Raw genomic sequence first — 17100 nt, 5'->3', positions numbered from 1 at the left:
AAGACCTGATTTAACTTTTAAAAGGATCATTCTGGTTGTTGTGTCGAGATTAAGATATAAATGGACAAATACAGGTAAGAAGATCTGCTATGAATGAATTACAGTAATGGAGGTAAGAGATGACAGTGGCTTGGACCAAGTGGTAAACAATAGATCCTGAATATGTGAGAGAGAGATACAAACAATAATGACTGTGAGGATTTTGGCCCGTCAGCTGAAAGATTGCAATTGCCATCATTGGAGATGGGGAAGACTATGGGTAGTGCCCACAGGAGTTCTGTTTGAGATGGCTATTAGAGACCCAATAGGAGATGTGAGCAGGCAGTTGCATATATAACTCTGGAGGAAGGGATAGAAATGTTGGCTGAGAAATTGATTTAGAAGTCTTCTACACATATATGGTGTTTTAAGCCATGACAGGGAATGATATTAACAAAGAAGTGAGTTTACATAGAAAAGAGAAAAGAATACATTGACCTCCGTGAACTGTGACATTAAAAAGGTAAGGCAAAGAGAGAGAACTAACAAAGGAGACTGGGAAAGGGTGACCAGGAAGATAGGGAGAAACCAAAAGTATAGCACCCTGAGAACCAAGGGAAGAAAGTCTATCAAGAGGCAGGATAGATCAGTTCTGTCAAGAACTGCTGGTAGTCCAAGCTAAGGAATGATAAATGGCGATGAATTTAGCAAATATTAGATAACTGGTGTCTACGAGGACAGAAGTTTTGATGGAGCGGTGGTGGTGAAGGACTAATTAGAATGGATTTAAGAGGGAAATGAAAGAGAGGAATTAGAGACAATGAGTAGAGGTAACTCTTTGGAGGAGTTTTGTTGTGAGAACGGAGGAGGAAATGGAGCGGTCGCTGTGAGATAAGTGAGCCAAGAAAAAGAATTTGAGAGGCTTGTTTTTTGTTTGTTTAATAACTGAGAATAATAGCATGTTTCTACACTGATGAAATGTCCCAATAAGGAGCGGTATAGCAATTAGTAGCTTCTCTCTTTTCTCTATTAAAATATTAGATTCTTCTCTTCAGGTGCCATATTTTATTTATCTGGTTAGCTCCTGTTCTAAGTATAATGCCTATAATACAGACAATGTTCAGTAATTTTTGTTACATTGACCTCAACACAGTGGGATATAAATATTTACCATCTGTGAAGCAATAAATCAGAAAAGTTCACTTGAGGCTGGTGGAGGGGAAAAGTGGTAGGAAAGATTGATGACTTAGCCACAGTTTGGAGTAGAAGTGCAGAGAGAGAGAGAGATTTGCCTCCTGGTTTTCTACGGCTCCTTTATTTACTCAAACCCCCTTAGCCTTGACTGGGGTTCTCACCAGAGTCCAAAAGAGGTCAAAACTCTGACCTATGTGCTCCTGAAAGATGCTGTTAGATCTGGGTCCCCATGAGGAAATGGGAGGGAGCCAGCAGTGAAAGGACTGATTCCTTGGTAGACAGATAGTTGAAGAAGAAAATGAATTGAAATTCAAAATTAAAAAAATAATTCAAATTATATAATCTTGGTCCAGTACACTAGCAATATTTTATCAGTATAAATAGTAATTTATACCTTAGACAAGGAATAGGTATAATTGATAATAAAAACCTTTGACGAGGAATATTTAAATTTCTAAAAATATTTAAATTTCTAAAATCACCATCAAGCAAGGTGATTGGGTTACAGAATAGATTATGGGGGCCAAAAATGGGCTATGTAATCAGAAGGCATTTTAAGTCTAATTATAAGAGTGGATACTCTGAAGGAGGCTGTTGATAGTGAGAGGGAAGGATTGAAACCCTGGCTTCCTAAAGCATCACTGGGAGCACTTTACTCTGGGAGGGGAGAGACGAAAGTATTTTGAGGTTTGCCTCTGGTTAGAACTTCTATAGCTCAACTTTCTTCCTCATCCTTCCATACTTCACATTCCAGGAACGTGAATGGTGAGCAATGGACGTGGGGAATTGGAGCCAGATAACAGAGTTTATCATCCTGGGCTTTCCCCATCTTCAAGGTGTCCAGGTTTATCTCTTTCTCTTGCTACTTCTAATTTACCTCACTACTATACTGGGAAACCTGCTGATATTCCTGGTGGTCTGCCTGGACTCCCGGCTCCACATACCTATGTACCACTTTGTCAGCACTCTCTCCTTATTGGAACTTGGCTACACAGCTACCACCATCCCTAAGATGCTGTCGAACTTGCTCAGTGAGAAGAAGACCATTTCTTTCTCTGGATGTCTCCTGCAGATCTATTTCTTTCACTCTCTAGGGGCTACTGAGTGCTATCTCCTCACAGCTATGGCTTATGACAGGTACTTAGCCATCTGCCAGCCCCTCCACTACCCCACCCTCCTGACCCCAGCACTCTGCGCCAAGATTGCTGCTGGCTGTTGGTTGGGAGGCTTGGCTGGGCCAGTGGCTGAAATTTCCTTGGTCTCCCACCTCCCTTTCTGTGGTCCCAATTGCATTCAGCACATCTTTTGTGATTTTCCTCCTGTTTTGAGCTTGGCTTGTACTGACACATCCATCAATGTCCTAGTGGACTTTGTTATCAACTCCTGCAAGATCCTGGCCACCTTCCTGTTGATCCTCAGCTCCTATGTGCCTATCATTCACACAGTGCTCAGGGTTCCTTCAGCTGCAGGCAAGAGGAAGGCCTTCTCCACATGTTCCTCCCACCTCACTGTGGTTCTCATCTTCTATGGGAGCATCCTCTTCATGTATGTGCGGCTGAAGAAGACCTACTCACTGGACTATGACAGGGCACTGGCAGTGGTCTACTCTGTGCTCACGCCCTTCCTCAACCCCTTTATCTACAGCTTGCGCAACAAGGAGATCAAGGAGGCCGTGAGGAGGCAGTTAAAGAGGGCAGGGATCCTGAAGTGAAGGTGAAGAAGGCAGGTCAAGTGTGAGGCTGAGGATATGGTGACCCTGGGGATTGTCGGTTGCCATAGATGAGAAATCAAGCGTTCAGTGCTTTTCTACATGGGATATTGAACCGGGCCAAGTGCTGCCTGGCTTTTAGCGTTAATACAACCATTATACTATATGCGGGAGGCACATGAAGCTTGACACCAGAGACTGGAAAAGGTACACTTTCTCTCCAGTAATATGGTGCTGTGCAGTGATTTTCAAATCTCAGACATTTGTATGCCATACTTAGCATTTTTGTCAAATCTGTGCCTTACTTATATATAACTATAACATAATACATATCTATTTTAAATTTACTTGATTTAAGATGAATACACTTAGTCATGTTCTAAACAAGAATATTTGTTAAATAAAATTTAGAACAAAAAGTAAATGGTTTTTCATGTACCATTTACAATCGTTTCATGCATACTGATTCTTTATGTATTAAAATGGAAAATACGGGGCCGGTCCCGTGGCTTAGTGCTCCGCTACTGGTGGCCCGGGGTTCGAATCCCGGGCATGCACTGACGCACTGCTTCTCTGGCCATGCTGAGGCAGCGTCCCACATACAGCAACTAGAAAGATGTGCAACTATGACATACAACTATCTACTGGGGCTTTGGGGAGAAAAGGGGAAAAAAAAAGGAGGAGGATTGGCAATAGATGTTAGCTCAGAGCCGGTCTTCCTCAGCAGAAAGAGGAGGATTAGCATGGATGTTAGCTCAGGGCTGATCTTCCTCACAGAAAAAAAAAAAAAAAGGAAAATATTGGTATAGTAGAGAAAAGCATGTTTTTTGACATGTATCTGGGTTTAAATCCTAGTTCATTTAGTCATATTAATTACATGATCTTCATAAAATAACTCAAACTTTTTGAGTCTTAATTTCACCATTTGTTAAAATGTTTTCTTGAAGACTGTTTTAGAATTAGTGATAAGGTCTGTAAACCACAATACAAAGTATCTAGCACATAGCTGATAGTAAAAACAAACAAACAAACAAAAAATACTTCCCAGATACTCTTCCCCAAAGTAAGGGAGTAAACTGGCCAGAGGGAGTACTTGTGAGAAGAGTATAGTTTGTCGTACTTCTGTTCTGCCTGGTTCTATGTGTCAGTCTTGGTCTTAATATCTATTCCCAGTATAAAGTATGAAAGTGTAGGAGTTGAGTCAGCGGCAGGAAATAGGATTACTTTTTACATTAGATTACTTCTTTATTTCTTTTTAAGCTAATTATTTTCTTAAATATATGAAAAATATGTGAAAAATAATCCTATAATTTAGAATATGAGAAATATGTGGATTTAATTATTAACTGGTGTTACGGATTATTTATGCATCTGAATATCTACCGTGAGAAGTGGATCAAATATCAATTATAAGAAAACTTTTAATTCAGGAAAACTTTCAATTCTTTATAGAACTTTCTAATAAGGTCTCAAAGCATTTGTATTCCTACTATCTTAATGATATCCATCCATCCATTCATCCATTCATCCATCCATCCAGTCAATTCAGCACATGTTTATTTAGCTCTTATTAGATACCAGATGACATGCTAAGTCCTACATAAAACAATGAACACAATAGACATTGTCCAGTCCCTGCCCTTAAGATGTTTTAAAAGAGTTGAGGGTGTAGATATTAAAAGTACAATTAATTTTTGATTAGTTACAATTAATTAATTAATATTGTGATAATTAGTAATAAAATACACATGCATTCTCTTCTCGAGCAAGTTACGTCTTTAAGGTGAAAACTAAAGGATAAATGAGAGTTAGCCTTTTTTATGAAAGTAATAATAGCAATAATTGTATCTATTTTATAAATTTGGAAATTTAGACCAAGATAGATGGAACAGCTTGCCAAAACTATAAAGCAAGTCAAAGTCAGGGACTCTGAAAAACAAACAAAGTCTTCAGCCTCCAAGGGTAGCTCCCGCTAGTCTCTAAAAGGTCCAGGGAAGTAAGGAAAAAAAAGAAAGAGATGAAAGTAACGGTTAAAAAGATGATAACTAGGTTATGGATCTGGAAACAAACAGGCAAATGGCAGCTAGGCGGTTGGATCCTTAGGACTTGCAGAGGCCGATGTGAAAAGTGGGTCCCACCTTCAAGAAAGCGAAAGGACAATCCACAGAATAGGGAGAAATATTTGCAAATCATATGTCTAGTAAGGGAGTTGTATCTCGCATTATAAAGCACTTTTACAACTCACTAATAAAAAGACAAATAACCCAATTAAAAAAATAGGCAAGGGATCTGAATAGACATTAATTCAAAGAAGATATACTAGTGGCCAATAAGCACATAAAAAGATGTTCAATACCATTAGTTACCAAGGAAATGCAAATCAAAACCACTATGAGATACTGCTGTATACCCACTACAATGTCTAGCATCAAAAAGTCAGATAACCACATACGTTGTGAGGATGTGGAGGAGTCAGAACCCTCATACACCACTTGTGGAAGTGTAAAATGATGCAGCTACTTTGGAAAACAGTCTGGCAGTTCCTTAAAAGATTAAACATAGAGTTATCATATGACCCAGCAATTCCACTTCTAGGTATATATGCAAGAGAAATGGAAATATATGTCCACACAGAAATTTGTACATGAATATTTGTGGTAGCATTATTCATAGCAGCCAAAAGGTAGAAACCATCCAAATGCCTATCAATGGAGGACTGGGTAAACAAAACATGTATATCCAAAAAATGGAATATTATTTGTACATAGAAAGCAATGAAGTACTGATACATGTTACAGCATACATGAACCTTATCAGTATTGAGATAGGTAGCTAGGTAGATGTGAGTGGGGATCATAGTTGGAGACCTTGCTGCATCAGTGGAGCATCTTGCTGGCATCCTATGAGATGCAGACGAAGGGGAACTGAGACCCACCTGGTGCCACCACTGGAGTATGAGGCCATCAACTGCAATGATAAAAATAATGGGTGCACAAATAGCACGTACAAAGCCTTCTGCTATACACCTCTAACGGACATTGACCTTTTTTAAATTTACATACAAATTCCATAGGCATTAGCCCCCCTTCCACGGGGGATGACCGCCATGACAGTTTCAGAGATTCCCCTAGAAGGTCAAGAACTCCCCCTGCCGACGTGTGGGTGGAGGAAAGACCATTATTGGCAGGTAACCAGATAATGCTAATTCCTTTCTAAACAACCCAAATAAAAATAAAACTAACCCAAGACAAGAGGCAGATGCGTTCTCTGGCACTGCCCACTCCTCACTTGGAGTGTATCTGACCTTTCCTCTAATAAATTTTTGTTTGCTTGCTGTTGCCGTTGTGTCGGTGTCCGAATTCCTCTCTTACACTGACCAAGAACCTGGGCCATCCGACTCTTCCGTCTGGTTACAGTATTATGCTAAGTGAAGGAAGCCAGACACAAAAGGCCACATACCATATGCTATGACTCATAGGAAATATCTAGAATAGAGAAATCTATGAAAACGAAAGGTAGTTTAGGTGGCAGAGGGGTAGGAAGAGGAGGGAACAACTGAATAAGGGGTGATAGCAGAATACAATGTTTCTTTCTAAGGTGACTAAAATGCTCTAAAACTGACTGTGGGGATGGCTGTACAATATCTGTGAATATATTAAAAAACATTCAATTGTATATTTTAAGTGGGTGAATTGTATAGTATATAAATTATATCTCAATAAAGATGTTTTAAAAGGTGGAGTTGAATCTCCTTATGAATATTTGCTTTAAGAACTACTGCAGTAAACTGCCTGGAATCTTTTAGGAAACTGTGAGCTTAAGAGGTGGATGGACACAGTCTCACCAGAACCCAGCCAAGTTGTCCACTGGCTTGCTGACTGGATCTACTTTATTCTGGATGTCTCCACAGGGCAGAAGCCTTTAAATACTGTTTTTAGATTTAGCTCTGACCTGGGGAACAAAGGGGACTAGGTAGATATGGAGAGAGATTGAAAGAGAGAGAGAGAGAGAGATGGAGGTAGGGAAGGGGAAAGGGAGGGTGAGCAAGCAAATAGGCAGGACTATTCTAAATAAAAAGGAGACTTAAAAGACATATCAGCCAAAAGTAACATTAATCTTGAGGCAAGCCAACTATGAAAAGACATTCAGTTTTGGGGAAATTGAGGACATTTTACTGTGGACTACGTATAGGTGATATGAAGGAATTATTTTTTATTTTTTTAGAGTGTGGTAATGGTATCGTGGATAGAGAAAAAAATGTATTTAGGGTGAAATGTCAAGATCTTTGGGATTTACTTAAAACTATTTTTTAAAAAGAGATGAAGTAAAAATGACAAAATATTAGATATTAAAATTTGAGATATATGGGTTTAATATTTTCTCTACTTCCATGAATAATTTAAAATATTGCATAATAAAACATTTTTTAAAAAGTAAAGAAAAAAAGTAATCACTAAAAAGAGAATTATTATCCGTATTTCCAAACTAGTAGAAAAAAAAATTTGTAGGGAAAAATATAGAAAATTGCATCAATTTAGTTAGAGACAGAAAGGAAGAAAAAAAAATTAGAAAAGAATGAAGAAAACAGGAAATACAGGTATTTTGGTAGAAATACTTTCAAACATATTTAAATCACAAAATATGTAAATAGATTAAGTGCACCTATTATAATACAAAGACTATCATATTAGATCTTTTAAATCCAGCTATATTCTGCTTATAAGATATGTCTCTAAACATACAGACGCACAGAGACAAAGTATGGAAAGTGAGATAGAGAAAAAGTTTGTGTAGCAAAATTAATAATAAACAAAATAGAATTTATGACAAAGAAGCATTAGTAGCAATATAGAGAGAAACTCTATGTATAAGAAAAATTTCACCAAAAACAACATTCTCGCCTTGGTTATATCTGAAACATATGAACATGCTTCAAAGCATGTAAAGAAAAAAATTAAAAAAATATTGGAAGAACTTAACACATTTTAACATATTTCTGAAAGAAATGGAAATAAATATGCCAAGCAAATAAATGACTAAGGTTATGGAAAAATCAAACATAAGCCCAATTTTATATATATATATTTATTTGTATATCATATTGTATATATAATTAAGCTTAAGTTGTATATATAACATATACGTTATATTTTTATAATATTTTATTTTATATATATATATATATGTCCTACACACTAAACATGTAGAGAAAATATATACTTTTCTATTACACATGTAGCATTTATAAACTGGATATAATTTGTAAGGAAATTCTATTCTATAATATAGGTATCTTACTGACTAATTTTTCTTAAAATAGGAATTTTGGGTGGATGAAGGAGATGGGTTGGGGAAAGATTATTAAAAGGAGAGATATGCACCAAAAATAAAATTTATTTCCTTGATTATTTTACTTTACCCAGCATAGGAGTTGATTAGTACAAAGATATAAGATACATGGAGGGTGATCTAGCACAACAAAGTAAACAATAAAACATTTATTTTTCAAAGGAAAAATATATATTCAGTTTAGGGATATCACTCATTAAATTGACCCAAACCAGGGTTTTGTATGGCCAACATATGTGCCTTATGCAGACTTGGTGCTTTGTTCCCTGGGGTTTCAATTTCTTTTTGAGGGAAATGAAATTTAACTGCGAGAATGAGGATGTTCTATCCCAGTCTCTTTAGAGGAGTGTTTAATCTCAGACTCTGAGAGTATCTAACTCTTTTTGCTAAAGGGTTTAGCTATAAGACTGTTCATTTTCCAGTTCCAAAATAGAAAGAACTGTGCCTTATGAAAGAGTAAATTTCCAACATGGGGAACCATTATCTCATCCTAAATGAGACTCTGTTTTTTATGTGTGCAATGGCAGGGTGTTCTTTTGTTTGTGCCAAAAGTTTATACAACAGTTTTAGTTCTTGGGCTTGTATGACCTATTGTGTGAAATTTGGGTACCTCAGCATTTGCTACTGGGATTCCAGAAAGCAAAAACAGAAGATTGAATGGCATCTCCTGGAGTTGTACAACATAAAGCCCCTGGAAGTAATTTTCAGCTCAGAATATAACAAAAGTAACAAGAGTATTGACTAATAATAACTAATCTTTGATAAGCATTATAGACACTGTGCTCAGTATTCTATACACATTATAGCATTTAATCTTCAAAATTCTTGAGGATTCCATGTTATAGATAGGTACACTGAGGCTCAGGATGCCTATGTTAGTTCTCTGAGCTTGTACAACTGGAAAGTGGAAAAGTCAAGATTTGTGTTTAGACAGTATGATCTCAAAGTCTTCGGTCTTAGTGACTAACTTAAGTTTACTCTAATAAAAAGAAACCATCTAATAATTAGAACTATCTAACATTGTAGGAGACCGCGTTGGTTAAGTGTTCAAGCAGAGTTTTCAGATATGCTGAGGAGCAGTGCTTATATCAGTTGTAGAGATAACTGGATGTCTACTAAGGGTGCATATTGAAAGAGGTTTGAAACACAAATACTAAGCTTTGGAAGATTTAGAGGAAATAAAATAGCTTAATGGCTGGGAGCAATGAGTCTTTAGGGACCATTGAATCTCATGCCAAGAAAAACAGTGAATTTGATGAATGATGACATTCTTATTAGTAGCAGCAATAATATCTCATTAGACTCTGAGGCCTTCAGAGGCCACAAGCACTGGCATAATAGTTGCAACGTGAATCCTCTGCACCTAACAGAGTACCTAACATAGAACTGCTACTCAACTTTTTTATCTTTAACAAACAGATCTTGAAAGCAGGAGGAGTAAACCCTTACACTACTTTCTATATTATAATTAGTAATCACATTACTCACTGAATACCTTTTTTCCTTTGCAACTCTTCTGAGGTTTAGTAATTGGTCTAGGCTGAAAGCTATGTGAAGTAGGCATAAGATCATGGTGAATAAGGACCTGGCTCTGGGATCAGATAGAATTGAGTTTCTGCCTTGGGTTCCTAATAACCAGTTCTGTATACTTGGACTAGTTATTGAAACTCTGTTTCGTCTTTCTCATTTGGGAAAAAAAAAAGGGTTAATATTTATTTCACAGGATTGTTGTGAGGATAAATGAAACAATACATGTAAGGTCCTTACCATAAGCTCAAACATTATTCAAAAATCTTAGCTTTTATGAATACTAAAGAGCCTTAGGGCTAGAAATGATCTTAGTCATCATCTAATCTAGCTATTTTTCTTGGGAGCTTTTCAGAAATGCAAATTCATGGGTTTCACTTTTAGATTTTCTGATTCATAAATTCTGATGATCAGTTTGGGGAACCACTGATGTAATCCAACCATGTAATTTTACAGACAAGGAAATGGCACAACTTAGTGGCAGAAAAAGGTATAAAATCTGGTCCTTGAACCCCACAGTCAATACTCTTTCCATGGTGCCACAATCACCTGGAGACTGGGAAATTGACAGAGGAAAGAACTGATGACTCTTATGACTCATTGAAAACCGGTAAGGTTTCATGAAACTTTTGGGGAAAGAAGTTTATATAATTTTGTTTCTTGAATACCAAACAGATTCAACAAAAGTATGTATTTATTGGGGACAGAGAATGAAATAGAGTCCTGAGATTAAGTCCTAGCTCTGTCACTAACTACCTATATGACCTTAGGCAAGTCATTAAACTTCTTTGAGCTTTGAGTTCCAATATTTAAATAATGATGATGCCTGACCTAACTACTTCAGGATATTTTAAATTTCAAGAGGGTTCATATATATGAAAACATTTCAAATATTAAACTGCTAGAGAAATATAATGGACTATTGTTGTTAATTTTTATATCACTCTATAGGGCCTAAAATTCTATAACACATGGTGTACATGATCAGTCCGTGACTATTGAATTGAGTTTGTAGATTAGATAAGCTAAAAGTAGAGAAGTCTTCTCTCTAGTTTCAGGAAATGGCTTATTAATGTGGGATGCTGAACAACAGGGGGATTCATTACAGGAAAGAGGATTGGGACGGTAACAGTAGCAATTTTCAGAACCATGATGTCTTTCAGGTCTCTTCTATCCTGCTCTCTGGCCTCACCGCCATGTGGGACCACAGAAGAGAAGGGCAGGATCCCAGGTGGTAGGGTGTGAAGAAGGAGCCAACCTGAGCTTTAAAGCAGGGGAATCCACATGTCCTGCTTAAGCTACCACAAACATGGCAGGGGCATTGACATAGACGGGCTATGCAATTGCCACCAATGACCCGGACACAGCAGTTTTTCATTCTTGTCTATAATAATATAACAAGTAGGTGCAGCAATAGAGAAAGAGTGTAATCATGAACAAGACAAGGAACGGTGAAATGCTGAACTTCCAGGAGGTTTTTCAGAGTCTCTAGACCTAGATCTATCTCCCAACCCCACTGGCCCTCTTTTGATAGCAGAAAAACCTCCCAATAGCATCTTTCATGTCCTTGTTTCTCAGGCTATAGATAATGGGGTTGAGGAAGGGAGCAAGGATAACAAAAGTGACAGCAATTGCTGTGTCCCAAAACACTGAGTAGGTAGCTGAGAATCGCAAGTACATGACAGCCACACTGCCAAAAAACAGCAAGAACACAGCAAGGTGGGCAGCACAGGTAGAAAAGGCTTTATGACGGCCCTCAGCCGAGGGCATCCCCAGAATCACCACGATGATCCGAATGTAGGATAGGGCGATGACCAGGAAGGAGACTAAGATTTCCACTGCATGGATGGCATCCATGATGACCACCAGGGATGTATCTGTGCAGGCCAAGCTCAGCACAGGTGTGAAGTCACAGAAGATCTGATGGATCTCATTGGAGCCACAGAAAGGCAGGGTGGCAATCCATGTGATCTCGGGGAGCACAAGGAAGAAGCCACAGAGACAGGATCCAACTGTCAGCTGGATACAAAGTTTGGGAGTCATGATAGTTGGGTAACGGAGAGGATTGCAGATAGCTATGTACCTGTCAACGGCCATCGCTGTCAGGACACAGCCTTCTGTGATACCAAGAGAATGTAAGAAGTACATCTGCATGAGGCAGCCAGCCAGAGAGATGGTCTTTTGCTCAGTGACTAGGCTGGCGAGCATCTTGGGGATGGTGGTCGTGGTATACCAGATCTCTAGGAAAGAGAGAACACTGATGAAGAAATACATAGGGATGTGCAGGGCCATGTTCAGCTGGATGACAATGAATATCATTAGGTTCCCAGTTATGATAAGCCCATAGATGAGAAGCAAGGGAATAAAGAATAAGAGGCCACCTTCATGCAGATGTGGGAATATAGAGAAGAGGAACTCAGTCACCGTTGTCTGATTTTCACTGGTCATTAACTGTGTCATCTGTAAAGAGAAGAAAGGAGACAAAGAAACTCCTGGAATCGGGATGGTGATTACCTACTGAAAATTGCTTCACTCCTTTCTGTAATCAGTTACTTGAGCTGACTCTGGGATCCTAAACAGGCCAGTTAGAAACATCTCTCAGCTGTACCTCCAACATCGAAATATTGGCTTTTGACCCCTAACTGACCTTTTTTCAACATTTTCAGTTGATTCAAAGAAAACACAAAGCGACACACAAATTTAGTTCTCTGGAAATATTTCCTGGAGGTCCATTTACTTCTTTAATTTTTGAGTCTTTCTCCTCCTCGTCTCTGCCCCTCTGTGTTTAGCTTTGAAACTTGTAACTTTCTTTCCAACTATTCTCCACTCCTGTTCTGTAGAAAAGTAATTTTTTTAAAAAATGGAAAGACATTATCAGGAGCCCTTCTCCCAATAATTCTTCATGTATTTCTCCCCATCTTTTCCAGCCCTGATATCTAACTCAAGGCTGGCTAATGTATTCATCTTTATCTCTCTGCCTTTTTTCTGTTGGTTTCATAGTAACGTGTCTGTTTTTCATTAGATGCCAAGTACCTGGACATCAGGAAATATTCCTCATCTCATTCTCTGCTTTCTCTGTAACTCCACCTTCTCCTTCTCCTCTCTCAATGGTTGATGTTGATAGTTGCTCAGACCAAAAGTCTATCCAGAACCACCTTGCACCTGATTCACGACCATTGAATTTTGGGCAAGCATATAACGCTACCCCACCCATCCCATCCATCCTAGGAAGGCCACATCTAACACCCAAAGGAAGGAAATCATTCTGAATAAAAATCACTTCTTTAATAACTGAGGCTATCTTGGGAAGGAAGTGTCACAAATATCAGCTGCAATAGAAATCAGACCAACATTTCCTTGCTGGGAAGAAAGGGCAACTGAAATTTTAGCAAGGATAATTAAAGTTAGTGATAACACTATGTATTACCTCTTGACTATTTTAACATATTTTTCACTGGTCTTCTTACCTCTAATGAGTCATTCTGTAGATAAACATTTCTAAGCATGGTTTTTTCTGTCCTTGTTTTCAAAAACATTCAAGGATGAAGCCCAAAGGTCTCAATCTGATACTCATTGCTTTCTCTGATCTGGTTGCAATCACATTTTAGAGCCAAATATTTTTCTACATACTCATCAGCTCAGCCACATAGGAACAATTTCTTGATTTTCTATTTTGTTTATTCATTTCCTCCTTCTATTTTCCCGATATCTTCCTATTAAAATCCAAGTTTCCAAAGTCCACTGAGTGTTCCCATTATCATTGATCTTCAATGCCAGAAGTAATCGCTCTCTCCTCTGACCCCTAAGAGTGCTTTATATTTTCCTTCATCCTGACTTCTAACACATCCTTTAAATATTTGCATATCAGTATTTTCTCCTTCAAGCAGACTGAAAGCTCCTCAGAAGGAATCAGAAAGTAGAAATGAAATAGTGTTATTGAAGAGTTCCCATGTAATGGTCATGAACCTAGGCATTTTACATATTTTGTCTCATTTACTTTTACCCATGCTAAAAAGATTATTATTATTATCTTATAGGTAGAGAAATTGAGGACCAAAGGGGAGAAATAATTTATCCAAATTCACATAGCTATGATAAAAACAATAACTGGAAGCCTGTCTGTATGTCTTAGAAGTCCCCTATTATTTCTTATACCACAGTAGGAAATTTAGGTCTGGATTCATCAGTCATTCTGTCTACATCTCTATATATGTAGGACTGTCTTGAGTGTGAGCGTATGAGATGATGTGTGTGTTTTTTTTTTTTTTTAGAAGGTCAGAAGCAGATTAAAATAAATGTATTGCAGACTAGGAAAATGAATTTATAGAGGATGCTTTCTGCCTTGTGCCTCAAGCCTTAAGGAAGAAAGGAGAGACAAGCTTTGGAAGAGAACAGGCAACAGTGCTTAGCAGAAGGGCAGAGCCTGCATGGGGAAATATGTGAGAGACCTGAGGTGTTCTCTGACAAAAGCGGACACTTCTCCGTACATTCTATTTGTTTTTTCTCATCCTAAAGTACCAGAGAATAGCCATGTTAAGAAGACATTATGGAGAACATAGAAGGATAAAGCAGGAGACTATGAGAAAAGGCAAGAAATTCAGTTTAAGTGGCTCATAAAAGGCAAATAGAGTCACTACTTTGTTGCTCTGAGCTTGAGGCCCTTCTCACTAGTAAGGCTGCATAATGATGGCTTTAACGTTCATATATTTATTCAATTAACACTCATATATTGATTGATCCTCTGCAATATGCCAATCACTGCCATGGGTTCAAGGGCTACACAAAGTTAAATAAAACATTATTCTTGCTCCTGAAACACATAAAGGACATTTAAAAAATTCCTAGAATGACAGATAATCAGCAATGCCCGAGGAGCTCAGCCTACAAATATTCCTTGTGCAGTAAAAACAGACTTAAATTAGATTTTAGTCCTGGATAAAAAGCAATAAGTTTTTCTGTGACTCCCCAGGAATCCACAATTCTTTTGATTTCAACAAAATTTTAGTGTTGGAAAGACCTTATCAGTATCTTCATCTGTTAGCTGAACTATATTCTGTCTAATGTCTTTTCTAGATTTCATGTCTCATTATTATAATTTCTTCACTTATGTAATAAAGTTCTAAAAATATGAGATTTTACCCCATATATTGAGAAAATTTTATCCTCAAAGATTAAGGCCAATCCAAGTCCTGAAGACTTAGGTTATATGGAAAGTATTGGGTAGGCACACTAGAGCAAAAGGCAGGTTATCAGCCTCGATTACATGATGCCCTTTCAATAGCAGTCTTTAGCACTTACACTGGCTGAGACCATAAGAACGCCCTTCAGAATCTCTCCAGCCACTTGCCTTCTCTGCTAGTTTGTTGATGAGGATAAAGATGTCTCCATAGGCTCTTCAGGGAATATCTAGAATGGGAAGATTGTCTTTCTTGGGATGATGATACGGGATACACAGAAAAGAGTACATCTCACTCTCCCCTCTAAGGGACAAATTAGGGGAAAGGTGTCACATAACAATTAGACATTCCCCAGGGTCCTGCAGTTATACAACCTTGTTTCTCATAGGGGAGTATAGAGCTGGGCACTGGGGCCCAGAATAGCAGTTGGGGTCAGAATAGACTTCAGTCAGGTTCATGCTTCTCTGGAACGCACAATCAGTAAACACTACTCTCTTCTCAGCCTTTCACTCATTTCTCACAATGGTTTCCATTCTTTCTGCTGATACAATAATAATATTAATAAATATGTTTTTCAAAGTTTTAAAATACGTTATCTCATTTGAATCTTTTAAAAAAATTATATGGTTAAAATGGTAAATTTTCTGTTACTTGCTTTTTACCACAATTAAAAAGAAGCAATTTGTATGAGGTAGGCAAGACAAGAGTTATTCCTGTTTTACAGGTGGAAAAATTGAGAGAAGCTGAAGGCTTGCTCCAGTTTACATAGGCAATACAAAGCAGGGAAGAAATTGAACCTTAATCCTCTGAGTTCAAATCTAGCTAGACACTAACTTTGCCCTTCAACTATAACTCTACTGATTATTCCCAAATATATATTCCCTACCTCGATCTTTCGCTTAACTTGCAGTATCATTTAACAGGACTTCGTTTATCTAAGAAGGAAGACAGAGAAGATAAAGGCCATTCCTGGGCTTTTGCTTACGTCTCTAGTTCCATTCTATCTGCCTTATACTGCAAGTCCCAGCAGACAAACTGCTGTAGCTATAATCTCAAAATGTTGTTTTGATCAATTGTGCTTTGTTTTTTTCCTGCTATTCCCTCTTCCTAGAATCTCAGCCCTGCCTTTCTTCTCTCCATCCAAACTACATACACACACTTCACCTCTGTAATTCTTACTGATTTTTAAAGATTCAGCACATTATCACCTCTTCCAGGAAGTCTTTCCAAATCCCCAGGTTGTTTTGGAGGAGTCTCTCTTTTGCACTCCCAAAGCTTCTAGTGCATGTGTGTGGTATTGACATTATCTAGTTGTGTATCCAGATTCTAAGTTATTTGATGATTATCTATAATTATTTATTCATATTTGAGCCTCTGGTACATAGCCCAGAGACTTACATGGACCTCAAGTAATGTATGCTAAATGGAAGAGGATAACTGAGGTCTAGAAGTAAAAATACAAAGGCTATGTTTACAGGATATTAAATATATTTGGTTTGAATCAGAAGGCTTGTAGAATGAAGTAAGAAGTATTATTCACCAGATTTATTGAGCACCTATCAGGCATCAGATCCTCTTCTTCAAAGGTCGGAGGTAAAGGCCTAAAATAGTACACTAATAATGGAGCTAAAGAATAAAAGAGATGAGGATAAATATGAATAATCAATAGGACTTGGCACCTGACTATATGTGGGGCATGTTGGAAAGAAGAGAATTAAAGATGATAGATTTGAAGCTTGAGTTACTTTGTCAGATGCCACTATTGACAGATATAGGACCAGCTAAAACAAAAGCTAGTAAGGGGGAAAATTATAAGACAGTTATAGATACGTTATTTTGACTATGTGAGATAAATTTTAAGTATAAATGTCCAGTTGCCATTAAAGATGAAGAACTGGAGTTCAGAAGAGTTGCCAAGCCTGTGGACACAGATATTAGTGTTATTTAAGTAGAGATTATAATTAAACTATGAGGATGCACTAGATAATTTTTTTTAAAGTGTAAGGAATAAGAAAAGAGACTGGAGGATTACAATTGGTGAGTGAAAGGAAAACGGGATTGATAATACATAATAACTATTATTTATTAAGTATGTGCCAAAAATATGCTAAGGCATTTATGTATTTCATCTCATTTCATCTTTTCAACATTCCTGTAAATTAGTCA

The 17100-nt window shown here is 37.7% G+C and overlaps 2 protein-coding genes across 2 annotated transcripts; one reads left to right on the top strand and one right to left on the bottom strand.

Annotated features, from left to right (window-relative positions):
- Nucleotides 1-1945: 1945 nt before the first annotated feature.
- Nucleotides 1946-2884, top strand: LOC131403390 (olfactory receptor 6N1). Its single transcript, XM_058537679.1, has one exon. The coding sequence runs from the start codon at nucleotides 1946-1948 to the stop codon at nucleotides 2882-2884; it is 939 nt and encodes a 312-aa protein (XP_058393662.1).
- An 8373-nt stretch (nucleotides 2885-11257) lies between these two features.
- LOC131403373 (olfactory receptor 6K6) lies at nucleotides 11258-12284 on the bottom strand. Its single transcript, XM_058537655.1, has one exon. It carries the CDS (start codon nucleotides 12215-12217, stop codon nucleotides 11258-11260), a length of 960 nt encoding a protein of 319 aa, XP_058393638.1. The 5' UTR covers nucleotides 12218-12284.
- Between the last annotated feature and the right edge of the window lie 4816 nt (nucleotides 12285-17100).

The sequence above is a fragment of the Diceros bicornis genome, chromosome 4, assembly GCF_020826845.1.
Source record: "Diceros bicornis minor isolate mBicDic1 chromosome 4, mDicBic1.mat.cur, whole genome shotgun sequence".
NCBI classification, from domain to species: Eukaryota; Metazoa; Chordata; class Mammalia; order Perissodactyla; family Rhinocerotidae; genus Diceros; species Diceros bicornis.
This window is presented reverse-complemented; position numbering and strand designations above follow the sequence as displayed.